Consider the following 14201-nt stretch of genomic DNA (forward strand, 5'->3'; position numbering starts at 1 on the left):
AAGCCTTTTAAGACTGTTTGACTGTTACTAAATGAAGAACACATGAAATCTAAAATTACCAAAATGAGTCATGTGAATAGGAACCATAAATGAATTTAACAAAATAGAGCAAAGTGAAAATTATTATCTTGTGAATATGGCTAAATGACTCTAAGTATAGTCACCTTAAACAATTATTTTTAAACATGAGTTTATAAGTAACTGGCCACATTATAATATCACTTATACTGGTTCCATAAACTATTTGCTTTCCCTGTTAACTTTCTGAGGTCCAACTCACATACAAATATCCAATGCGTAGCTCACTGTTCTTGAGCTGTATTTAACATTCTTCTCAAAGCAGTTAGTCCCTGGATTTACTGCCTCTCAGAAGGAAAGAACTGCATTTGGACTGCATATTAAACGTGATTATCATATATGAGACAGAAAAAGGATCACAGTTTGAAATAAAGGAAGGGAAGCCCATAAAGAAAGTTACTATAAATCAATTCTCTAAATAAACATGAAATGTTAAGTTACAGAAGAAATCATATGAAATCTGGAATTTGCTTAAAACAACCCCACAAGATAGGCAGATGGCATGGGGGAAAGGAGGTTTATTAGAAATATAAAGTATACAGGAAACAAGATTGGCCTTATGTCAACAATTGGTAAGGCTCAGAGACAAATATATGGGAATTCCTTTCAGCATTCTGTGAATGTGTAAACATTTTTACAAAAACTAGTTTAAAAAAAAACAACAGACATATAAAAAAAGACCTATTTCCAAGAAATTGAAATACATGTGCAAAAGCAAAACTGCAAAGAAAAAAAAAAAATTAGTTAACCGAATAGTACAACTAGAAGCTCTGATTTTTAAAGTGCAAAATAACAAAGTATTGTTTAAATTGCATACATTTATTTTATTTTTTAATTTTAATTATACACATTTTTAAAGATAAAATTTGCTTTGAAAAACTATGAATATTTAAATAAGATATATTATTTATCTGTTATTAACAGAATTATCAGTTGCAAAAATCTCTAAATGACAGGAAAGCTTCCTTTTTAAGTACTAGTAGTCTGTAACATTTTTTCTTATTTACTGAAAAACATGAAAATTAGTAAAATTCTTTCATGATTTCAGAATAAAACTATAAAAATGTGACTTAATAAAAAGTAGGCATAGTATATAGAACTAGATGGAAATGGCAGCAATGAAAGGCAGCAATTCTCAGATATTTTGGTTTCAAGAACTTTTACACTCAAAATCTTTTGAGAACCCCTAAAAATATCTGTTTATGCAAGTTATGTGTGTCAATATTTACCATAGCAAAAATCAAATTAAGACATTTATAATATATACTGTTTACTTCATTTAAAATAATAATAAACCCACTGTACTTTATAACCATTTTATGGAAACAATATTTTCAAAAGTAAAAATTTCATTGGGGAGAATATCATTATTTTAGCATGCATGACTATTAATTCTATCATCTGCATTATTTCTGGACCTATTTCTATTGATTGATATTTTTCTGCCTAATTATGGGATTTTACTTCTTCACATGTCAGATATCTATTATAAAAAAAGGTTGCTTCATTATAAAGGGAAACCAAGATAATTTTATTCTTTTATTCATTCACAAGCAAGTTTCATTCATTTAACTATCATTTTTAATAAAATACTATTAAATCCTTTTTTTTACAATAAGATAGGTGGCACCAGTGATAAAGAACCCATCTGCCAATGCAGGTAACTTAAGAAATGTGGATTCCATCCCTGGGTCAGGAAGATTCCCTGGAGAAGGAAATGGCAACCCACTTCAGTATTCTTGCTGGGAAATCTCAAGGACAGAGGAGCCTGGCGGGCTCCAGCCCATGAGGTAGCACAGTCCATGAAGTCGCAAAGAGCTGGACATGACTGAAGTGATGTGGCAAAATAGTTTCATCTTACACCTCAAAATTTTTAAGCTGCTTTAATTTTTAAATTAAAATTTTAAATGCTTTTGAGCTGTGGTGTTGGAGAAGACTCTTGAGAGTCCCTTGGACTACAAGGAGATCCAACCAGTCCATCCTAAAGGAGATCAGTCCTGAGTGTTCACTGGAAGGACTGATGCTGAAGCTGAAACTCCAATCCTTTGGCCACCTGATGCAAACATCTGACTCATCTGAAAAGACCCTGATGCTGGCAAATATTGAGGGCAGGAGGAGAAGGGGATGACAGAGGATGAGATAGTTGGATGGCATCAACGACTCAATGGACACAGGTTTGGGTGGACTTTAGGAGTTGGTTACGGACAGGGAGGGCTGGCGTGCTGAGGTTCATGGGGTAGCAAAGAGTCGGACACGAATGAGTGACTGAACTGAACTGAATTTTTAAATAACATAAATAAATGTGACAATTATAAAATATAATCCATAAATCTAAGGAATATAATCTTTAGAGTCATAATAAGCTTATGTTCATTTCTTATCTCAACATCCACCTAAAAAATGAACTCAGGCCTCTTACTGATACAGAAATGAAGCCAAGGGTAACAAGAAATTTTCCCACACCATAATAAAAAAAAGTATTTGAGTTTCATTTCTTTCTCTCATTTACAGTGTTCCTATATTGAAGAAAGAGGTTTTAAAGCCAACAATAACAATGACAATTTTCCTTAACAATAAAAATAACAATTTCCTTAATGAATAAGTGTTGCTATTGTAAATGAAATGCAATGGCTATTTTGACTGAACAGAAAGGTAATCTGTTTTCCTTAATGTCCATCATTAAGGAAATGTCTATCTCAATCTCTTTGTGATATCAGTTGATTGTATAATGGCCTTATTATAAGTATATCATATTAGTTCACTTTTCCATGACAGCCTTGTTATTGAGGGAAAATAAATAAAATTTTAAAACTTACTGTCTTAGTGCCATGCTTTAGTGTTATTTCATGGGAGTCAGGGATCTTTCGGACAGGATTCTGAAACAAGAAAATTCCATGACGTTAAAAAGTAATATACCATATTTGAGAGGAAGTACATACATTCACAGGGAATTTAATTTTTAAAAGTTGCATCACTGGCTTTTTAACACAAAACTTTAAAAAACTGGAAATAAAAATTGTGAGTATATCATTTCTGAACTTCTAGATAGATTACAATTGGTTACGCTGAGCTGATAATAAATTTATCTTATATCTCTAAAAAGCTAAACCTAACTTCCAGATGTTCAAAGCTGGTTTTAGAAAAGGCAGAGGAACCAGAGATCATATTGCCAACATCCGCTGGATCATCAAAAAAGCAAGAGAGTTCCAGAAAAACATCTATTTCTGCTTTATTGACTATGCCAAAGCCTTTGACTGGGTGGGTCACAATAAACTGTGGAAAATTCTTCAAGAGATGGGAATACCAGACCACCTGACCTGCCTCTTGAGAAACCTGTAATGCAGGTCAGGAAGCAACAGTCAGAACTGGACATGGAACAACAGACTGGTTCCAAACAGGAAAAGGAGTATGTCAAGGCTGTATATTGTCACCCTGCTTATTTAACTTATATGCAGAATACATCATGAGAAACGATGGGCTGTAGGGAGCACAGGCTGGAATCAAGATTGCCGGGAGAAATATCAATAATCTCAGATATGCAGATGACACCACCCTTATGGCAGAAAGTGAAGAAGAACTAAAGAGCCTCTTGATGAAAGTGAAAGAGGAGAGTGAAAAAGTTGACTTAAAGATCAACATTCAGAAAACTAAGATCATGGCATCCAGTCCCATCACTTCATGGTGAATAGATGGAGAAACAGTGGCTGACTTTATTTTGGGGGGCTCCAAAACCACTGCAGATGGTGATTGCAGCCATGAAATTAAAAGACGTTTACTCCTTGGAAGGAAAGTTATGACCAACCGAGACAGCATATTAAAAAGCAGAGACATTACGTTGCCAACAAAAGTCCGTCTAGTCAAGGCTATGGTTTTTCCAGTGGTCAGGTATGGATGTGAGAGTTGGACTATAAAGAAAGCTGAGCACCAAAAAAATGATGCTTTTGAACTGTGGTTTGGAGAAGACTCTTGAGAGTCCCTTGGACTGCAAGGAGATCCAACCAGTCCATCATGAAGGAGATCAGTCCTGGGTGTTCATTGGAAGGGCTGATGCTGAAGCTGAAACTCCAATACTTTGGCCACCTCATGCGAAGAGGTGACTCATTTGAAAAGACCCTGATGCTGGGAGGGATTGGGGGCAGGAGGAGAAGGGGACGACAGAGGATGAGATGGCTGGATGGCATCACCGACTCGATGGGCATGAGTTTGAGTAAACTCCGGGAGTTTGTGATGGACAGGGAGGCCTGGCATGCTGAGATTCATGGGGTCGCAAAGAGTCGGACACAACTGAGCGACTGAACTGAACTGAAGAAATTCTTTAGGTTGTATGAAACTTTAAGATCCTCTCCATACAGAAAATTCTTAAAGTCCTCTTTTCATTGGTACTTGGGCATACCTTAAAGTATTTATGAACTTAACTTATAATAGAAAACACATTTGTCTTAGAATTTGCACAGGATATATACCTTTTAACCCATAAAAGATGAACAAACAAAAAACTAATATTCAAATGGTACAAATATGGAATTCAGTGATTGATCAATTCAAAAAGCCTTTATTAAAGTGAGATTATACCAGATTCTAAGTGGCATTAGACACAGCCTCTACTCATCTCCCCTCCCAAAAGGGAAACACCAATAACTCTGCATGCTTCCATGCAGAGTTAGAAAGGGTATGGACAGATCAATGGAGGAACAGAGACAATGGATACATAAACCAGACATAAGAGGTCACAGTGATCATTTATGTAAGAGGTTTCATTGTTTAATCAAGTCTCCATTATCCAAGTGTAGGGTAACTATACTAAAATTCTACAGTCATTACAAATTCATGTTAGGACTATCTTGCAATCTACTTAATTAAACATGTGCAATCTATAGATTTTGGTTTCTGACTTCCCTCATTCTTCAGGATCACAGATGAACCAATCAATCACCAGTTCATTCTAGTTTATCTTAAATCTTTCCCCTACTATGGCTCTTTCTTCTCAGCATGTGAATAATCAAAGTACTTCCCATATTAAAACACGGACACACTAATTTCCCCCTATGTTTACTGCTGTATCATTATCTTTTATCTTTTCTTTCCTCACACTACATTTACACTCAGTGCCTCTACTTTCTTTCAGCTTCTACCTCTACCATTTAAGCATTTGTCATTTAATTCCTAATGCCTAGCAGAGTTTTTAGCACTTAAGGGACTCTTAGTAAATATTTCTTGAATGAATAAATACTATTAATACCCCAGGGTACTTCACAGACCTTAACCTGCACATCTGACCTTTCATCAGCATGATAACTTCATAACTATTTCCTCCACCTTGAAAAATGTTCCTTCCTGGGAGGAATCAGCCTTGACAAAAAGCCAGAAAATCTAGGGTTTTAAAATCAAGCTCTAATACTCATTAACCCTGTCATAACCTCAGAAGAGTAACGACTCTCGGTTTCCTTATTTGCAAAGAGGATAACATCTGCCCCTTAGGTTATTGTGAAGTAAGTGTTTTAAAGGTCATAATACAGAGTCTGGCACAAAGTAGGTGCTCAATAAGTGACAGCCAGCATTTATTCTAAGCCATAGCTCCTGTCTCTCTGGTCATATTAGTCTATTTCTAGGCTTCTCCTCCTCTTTATTTGGCTAATTTCTACTCACCCTTTAAGACTCAATTCAGATGTGACCTACTCCTGAAAGCATTTCTCAAGATTTCAAACTCTGAGTTAAATGACCCTTCTGCGCTGTGCTACGCTTAGTCACTCAGTCGTGTCCAACTCCTTGCTATCTCATGGACTGTTTCCCGCCAGGCTCCTCTGTTCATGGGGATTCTCCAGGCAAGAATACTGTACTCCCGTAACAACCTCACCTTGTCTCGTGTGTGCATGCTCAATCGCTTCAGTCGTGTCCGACTCTTGGTGACCCCATGGACTGCAGCCCACCAGGCTCCTCTGTCTACGGGATTCTCCAGGCAAGAATACAGGAGTGGGTTGCCATATCCTCCTCCCGGGGATCTTCCCAATTCAGGGATCAAACCCATGTCAGCATGCATTTCCTGCATTGCAGGTGGATTCTATACCCACTGAGCCACCTGGGAAGCCCCACAGAACCTATCATAATACACTGTAGTTTTTGACCTCTCTCTCTCCACACCATTCCCTAACCAAACTGCAAAAGAGATACTTCTCAAAGACTGTGAGGTCACACACAAACACACACACATATTGTCTCTAGTTCCCTAATCTATAAAACACTTGGTATATGGCAGGCGCACAAAAGTTTTTAGAGTGAATTAATGGCTGTTACAATGTCTACCTTGTAAATCACATTAGGTAATCTTTAATTTACCTCAAACATTAGTGTTTATGTCCATAAAGAAGAACAGGTAGGTGCTATCCATCAGGTGAGTCTGCTGAGTGACAGTCAAAGATAACTGACAATTTTCCAAAAGTAAAAACCTTTGAAGAAGTAAAAACCTTTGAAGAAGTCCTGTCCCAGACTAAAAAAGCACATATAAAGTTGCAAGTATGGAGAAATAAAGGCAATTTTGTTTTAGACTTGTTTGCCTCTGAAAGTGGCTATAGTTCATTAGCACCACAGATCAGTAAAGGAGATCAGGAACCCAGAGGCACTGCACAAAAACACTGACCTCACAATAACCCAAGGAAGTGCAGGGGAGTTTGCAGTTTATTTCAAGACAAAGATATTACAGTATGGTTCCCTATCTCTTGGAAAGTCCTACACACACCAATCTCAGAGATACCAATATTCCAACACAAATCTCAAAATAATGTAAAAGTTGAACAAATGAATTCTGGACTACCTCTACATTAATTATGTAAACCACTGCTTCCTCTGCAGCTGACAATATTTGTAAGTAATAAAAACTCATGTAAAGGTGCTGAATACTCTTACAAGAAACAGGAGAACAGTTCAAATGTTTTACTTAGAGAAGAATCTATTACACTATCATTTCATAACCAATGACTATTTTATCACTCAGGAAAGAGAAACACTGTCACCAAAAGGAAGGATGAAAATTATTCCACTGAATTCAATGCAGAATGTGCCTATATATAGACAATTTTTGACATTTAAAGAAAAAACTTACAAGAACACAGAACAACTTAGTATTTACATTAGGAGTAAATTAAATATTTAAATAAATATTGTTTACATTTATAATCAAAGTTTTACTGGAAATCATGTAGGACATAACTCATAAAAAGCCCATATAATTGGCACAACTAAATCATCTAAAATAGTAGCAATCCATCTTTTGGTAGCATACCACTTGATGGTGACTGTTCTTTGTCCAGAACTTTTACTAATGACTTTTTGAAATATGGCTTAGTGTGAAATTTGCTATAACAGTAAAACATTTTCAAGATTTCCCTGCCAGAGGACATCATAAACTACAAGACCTCAATGAAGTCATTTATTGCCAAAATTCATAACAAGAGCTACACTCTTAATGGAAGATGGGAAAAGATATCAGTTTCTGTTTTGGTTTGATTTTAAATGCCAACCAAAGGATTATTTCCCAGGCTCTTTCGTTTACCTCAATAAGAACAACGATAGCAAACATATCTGGAATAACATGAGCAATTCCATCTGATGTACATACATCCTTACAGTGTTTTCAAAAGAACTGAAAATCATTAATAACCTTTCTGGAATAAATTTGTCATAAATTTTAAAAGTTAGATATGTATAGTACTTTGAGCCAAAATAAAAAAAGTCTCCTCAGTAATAAATGTCTACCACAAAGCAGCTAGTAGTTGAGGCAGAAAATGGAGATTTCCATAAAGGAGCTTGAAAATGAGTGTTACTTTCTCCCAGAAACCACTCTGGAAATAGTTACCAGGGTAGTACCATTGTTGTTGTTTGCTGTTTAGTCACTCAGTCATGTCTGACTCTTTGTGACCCCATGAAATGCAGCATGCCAGGCTTTCCTGTCCTTCACCAACTCCCGGAGCTTGCTCAAATTTATGTCCATTGAGTCAGTGATGCCATCCAACCATCTCATCATCTGTTGTCCCCTCCTCCTCCTGCCTTCAATTTTTTTCCCTGCCTTCAATTTTTTCTCAGGGTCTTTCCCAGTTCTTTTTATCAGGTGGCTAAAGTATTGCAGCTTCAGCTTCAGCACTCATCATTCCAGCGAATATTCAGGACTGATTTCCTTTAGGATTGACTGGTTGGCTCTCCTTGAAGTGCAGGGGACTTCCAAGAGTCTTCTCCAACACCTCAATTTGAAAGCATCAATTCTTCAGTGCTCAGCTTTCTTTATGGTAAAACTCTCACATCCATACACGATTACATCCATACATGAAAAACCATAGTTTTCGCCATAGAGACTTTTGTCGGCAAAGTGATGTCTCTGCTTTTTAATACACTGCCTAGGTTGGTCATAGCTTTTCTTCCAAGGAACAAGCATCTTTTAATTTCATGGCTGCAGCCACTGTCCAGAGTGATTTTGGAGTCCAGGAACATAAAGTCTGTCACTGTTTCCACTGTTGCCCTGGAGTCCAGGAACATAAAGTCCGTCACTATATTTCCATTGTTGCCCCATCTATTTGCCATGAAGTGATGGAACTGGATGCCATATTAGTTTTCTGAATGTTAAGTTTTAAGCCAGATTTTTCACTCTCTTCTTTCATTTTCATCAAGAGGCTCTTTAGTTCTTCTTCGCTTTCTCCCATAAGGGTGGTGTCATCTGCATGTCTGAGGCTATTGTTATTTCTCCCTGAAATCTTGATTCCAGCTTGTGCTTCATCCAGTCCAACATTTCGCATGATGTACTCTGCATTTAAGTTAAATAAGCAGGGTGACAATATACAGCCTTGACATACTCCTTTCCCAATTTGCAACCAGTCCATTATTCCATGTCCAGTTCTAACTGTTGCTTCTTGACCTGCAAACAGGATTCACATGAGGCAGGTAAGGTGGTCTGGTATTCCCATCTCTTGAAGAATTTTCCAGTTTATTGTGATCCACATAGTCAAAGGCTTTAGTGTAGTCAATGAAGCAGACGTAGACGTTTTTCTGGAATTCTCTTGCTTTTTCTATGATCCAGTGGATGTTGGCAATTTGATCGCTGGTTACTCTGCTTTTCCTAAATCCAGCTTGTACATCTGGAAGTTCCAGTTTCATGTACTGTTGAAACCTAGCTTGGATTATCACAAGCAACTAGAATTAGAGTCCATTCTGTTGTAACTCTTGGAATTAATTCATTTACTCTTTCACTTACTAATCACACATTCACTTAACAACATTTATGAGTGTTTAATCATATACAACATACCAGGAACTAAGTTAAAGACAAAAAGACCAATAACAAAGAGTTTGCTCACAAAGAACTGTCAATCTAACAAAATAAAACAAATAGGTAAACAAATAAGCAAACTAAAATCTTTCGGAGGCTATGGCAGAAGGATACATAGGGTTTAGCACTCAATTCCATTGCGCCGAGGAATCCCATGTGCCTGGGAAAGTAGAGAGTGATTAGAAAAGGTTTCATGAAAGAGATGTCTGAGATGCCTTTGGAAAAACAGAAGTTCTCTAGGTAAAAGCAGAGGACATCTAGGATAGAATAAGGTGAATCTTGACACTTTCTCAGCTGCAAATAGTTTTACCTGGCTGGAGTTTAAATTTCCGGGCAAGAAAAAGGGAAAAGGGGTGTGTGTGTGTGTGTGTGTGAAAAGGGGTGTGTGTGTGTGTGTAAAAGGTGTGTGTGTGTGTGTGTTAGTTACTGTTAACCCAGAAAGTTGTGTAAAAGGTGTGTGTGTGTGTGTGTGTGTGTGTTAGTTACTGTTAACCCAGAAAGTTGTGTAAAAGGTGTGTGTGTGTGTGTGTGTGTTAGTTACTGTTAACCCAGAAAGTTAGTTAGCCCAGTCAGTTATCAGCCAAACTGTATACAATGCCAAGAATCTGAAATTTAAGCTCTGAGCCACGTAGAGTAATATAACAAGATTTGAGATTTCAAAAAAAATCACCAAGGTATCAAAAGAGACAATTAACACAGTGAAAAGGCAACATACAGAATGGGAGAAAATATTTGCAATGCACATATCTGATATGGTATTAATATTGAGAACAAATTAAAAATTTCTATGACTCAACAACAACAACAACAAAAAACCCATTTCAAAATATGGCAAAGGAGTTGAATAGTTATTTTTTCCAAAGAAGCATATGAGAAGATATTCAGTATCACTAATCCTTAGGCAAATCCAAATCAAAACCACAATGAGATACCACTTCACAATCAATGCAATACTAATATTTAATGGGAAAAAAGAAAGAAAAACTAAAGAAGTGTTAGCAAGGATGGACAGAAACTGGAACACATACATTCAGTTCAGTTCAGTTCAGTCACTCAATCACGTCCGACTCTTTGCAACCCCATGAATCGCAGCACACCAGGCCTCCCTGTCCATCACCAACTCCTGGAGCTTACTCAAACTCATGTCCATCGAGTCAGTGATGCCATCCTGCCATCTAATCCTCTGTCATCCCCTTCTCCTCCTGCCCTCAATCCCTCCCAGCATCAGGGTCTTTGCAAATGAGTCAGCTCTTTGCATCAGGTGGCCAAAGGATTGGAGTTTCAGCTTCAGCATCAGTCCTTCCAATGAACACCCAGGACTGATCTCCTTTAGGATGGACTGGTTGGATCTCCTTGCAGTCCAAGGGGCTCTCAAGAGTCTTCTCCAACACCACAGTTCAAAAGCATCAATTACTGGAGGGAAATGGTGCAGTTGCTATGGAAAACAGCACAGTAGTTCCTCAAAGAATTTAAACAAGAACTCCCATACGATTCAGCTATTCCACCAGCATATATATGCAAAATAATTGAAAAGCAGCATTTGTACATGTATGTTCCAAGCAGCTTTATTCACAATAGTCAAAGGGTGGGAGGAACTCAAATTTCCATCTATGGATGAAGGAATAACAAAAATATGAAGGAATTTCATATTTTTCTTATTTTTACATTTTTCATATTTTCATCTTTTTATATTTCATAACATATTTTTCATGAAGAAATAACAAAAATACCTATATATGTATATATACATATATAGGTAAGAATATTATTCAGTCTTAAAAAGGAAGGAAATTCTGACACATGGTACAAGACGGATGAACCTGGAGGACATTATGCTAAGTGAAATAAGCAACTCAGGAAAAGAGAAATACTGTATAACTTGTACTTATCTGAGGTATCTAGAGTAGTCAAATTAATATAACTGCACTTATCTGAGGTATCTAGAGTAGTCAATTTAACAGAAACAGAACAGTGGTTGCCAGGGTTGGGGGAGAGATGGAAATAGATGTCATTTAATGGGTTTAGAGATTGTTTTGCAAAAATGAAAAAGTTTTGCAGATTGGCCACACAACAATGTAACACTGCTGGGCTGTACATCTAAAAATGGTTAAGACTGCAAATTTCCTATTATGTGTAATTTACCAAAACAAACAAAAAAAGAACTTATACTATATACAACACACATAAGCAAACCAAAAAAGATTAAGTGAGGCATACTATTAAGCTGGAGTACTTTTCAATATGCTAACAAATGCTAGGTAAGCTTCAAAATAAATCATTTATCAAATACTTACAATCTTCCTCCAAAAATGTAAAGCTACATGTTTAAAATACTGCAGGAAGGAAAGACAATTTCCTACCTAAATCTCACAGCTGGTTCCAATCCTTCAATTAGCAGTATTCCCAAACCACTTCTCAATTACTTTCAAACCATCTATGCCCTATTGCAAGCTGTAATCTTAGAGAACACTTCTTAGTAACATGACTTAAAAGTACATTATTAAATAACTTTTTGTACTTGTAGGGCTGAGAAACTTAAAAAGGATAGTTCATTCTTATTTTATCAGAAGTCACATTAAAAAAAATGAAAAAAAAAATGACATTAGCAATAAACACAAAGATGACAAATACTCTATGTTTATTTATCATACAACAATGGCAGGTAATTAGCCAACAGAATTTATATCAAATGATATCTATTTTCAAAGCTATCGTGAACATATACTCTATCATTTCCTAACATTCTCTAAAATTTTATGAATATTTCAGACCGTGACTGCAGCCATGAAATTAAAAGACGCTTGTTCCTTGGAAGAAAAGTTATAACAAACCTAGACAGTGTATTAAAAAGCAGACACATCACTCTGCCAACAAAGATCAGTATAGTCAAAGCTATGGTTTTTCCAGTAGTCATGTGTGGATGTGAGAGTTGGACCATAAAGAAGGCTGAGTGCCAAAGAATTGATGCTTTTGAAATGTGGTGCTGGAGAAGACTCTTGAGAGTACCATGGACTGCAAGGAGATCGAACCAGTCAATCCTAAAGGAAATCAGTCCTGAATATTCATTGGAAGGACTGATGCTGAAGCTGAACCTCCAGTAATTTGGCCACCAGATGCAAAGAGCCGACTCACTGGAAAGGACCCTGATGCTGGGAAAGATTGAGGGTAAGAAGAGAACCCTCAATGTCTCTCTAACACTTTTGGTCAAAACTGTAACTTCTCAGAGCATCACATAATTTGTTTTAGAAATTTTCTTTATTAGTAGAATGTTCCTGCAGGTTAAATTTGAAAAACTAATGTTTTTAAAGAAGTTTCTGGTCAAAGGGTATAGACTTTTTAGTTATAAGATAAGTAACTTCTAAGGATTAAATTTGCAGCATGGTAACTACAGTTAATAACACTCTGCTGTATACGTGAAACTTGCTAAAGAGTAGAGCTTAAATGTTCTCATCATGTGTGTGTGCCCAGTTGCAAAGTCGTACAAACCCTTTGTAACTCCATGGACTGTAGCCCACCAGGCTCCTCTGTCCATAGGATTTCCCAGGCATTCCGTGATTTGTGGCTTGATAATGCCAATATCTGGGGCCTCCCTGGTGGATCAGATGGTAAAGAATCCACCTGCAAAGCAGGAGATCCAAGTTTGATCCCTGAGTCGGGAAGGTCCCCTGGAGAAGGGAATGGCTACCCACTCCAGTATTCTTGCCTGAAGAATTCCACGGACAGAGAAGCCTGGATGGCTACCATCCTTGGGGTCACAAAAAACAGGACATGACTAAGCAACTGAGCACACACATAGTGATTTAGTACTTCTACAGATTATACTCCATTATAGATTATTACAAGATAATAGCTATAATTCTCTGTGCCATACAGTAAAATCTTGTCTATTTTATATACAGCACTTGTATTTGTTACTCTAATACCTCTTGTTTGCCCCTCCCTTTTCTCTCTGTCCTTTGGTACCACAAGTTGATTTTCTATATCTCTGTTTCTCTTTTGCATACCCATTCATTTGTTTTACTTTTTAGATTCCACATAGAACTGATATCATATAGCATTTATCTTTCTCTTTGACTGGAAAATCTTAGAAGTCAAATTTAACTTTCAAATTAGCAAAACTCCTACTCTATAATTCAATCTTCCAAACTGCAAGTAAATAGGATTTTTTTCCCCCAATTCATACAAACATTCATTCAACAGTTACTTAATAATAAAAATCCTATTGTTTTAAAGAGTCAAGGCAAAAATAGGAATAGGAATCTCATTTCTGTTACTTACTAGTGGTAGGAATAAAAAAAAATCCCTCCTTCATAGAGCCTCTATTTCCTTAACCATCTACTGGATATAAATAATAATAGTAACAGGGAGCATATACATGCATACTATGACCAAGCACTGCTCAAGGCACCACATATATACAAAGTCATTTAATCTTAGCAATAACTTTGGTCCTATTTTCACCTCATTTGATGAGGAAACTGAGGCAAAGAGAGGTTAAGTAATTTGTCCAAGGTCACATAAGTGGTAAGTGACTAAGTGGAAATTTGAACTTAGAAATCTGGTCCCAAAGTGTGTACATGTAATCATTATGACATACTGCCTCCTCTGTAGTAATACTCGCCCTGTGAGCTTCACAGAATACAACGACAAAGAGTTAATATACCAAAACACTTTACAACTGCAAGCCCATTATAAGAAAGACATTAGTACAAGCCTGGGGCCATAAAGGTTCTATCCTAAAAATACTTATTTGAGAAATCATTTGACACCAGGTATAAACTACCATGAGATAGAAAAGGTTAAACACATTTCA

At 36.7% G+C, this 14201-nt stretch overlaps 1 protein-coding gene across 1 annotated transcript in view; it reads right to left on the reverse strand.

Annotated features, from left to right (window-relative positions):
• Positions 1 to 14201, reverse strand: part of WDR70 (WD repeat domain 70) — a 270216-nt gene that overhangs the window by 213342 nt on the left and 42673 nt on the right. Inside the window, exon 6 of the mRNA XM_043887199.1 lies at positions 2895 to 2954. Coding sequence (XP_043743134.1) covers positions 2895 to 2954 — 60 coding nt within the window. The remainder of the gene's footprint in view (positions 1 to 2894; positions 2955 to 14201) is intronic.

The sequence above is a fragment of the Cervus elaphus genome, chromosome 25 (assembly GCF_910594005.1).
Source record: "Cervus elaphus chromosome 25, mCerEla1.1, whole genome shotgun sequence".
Classification (NCBI taxonomy): domain Eukaryota; kingdom Metazoa; phylum Chordata; class Mammalia; order Artiodactyla; family Cervidae; genus Cervus; species Cervus elaphus.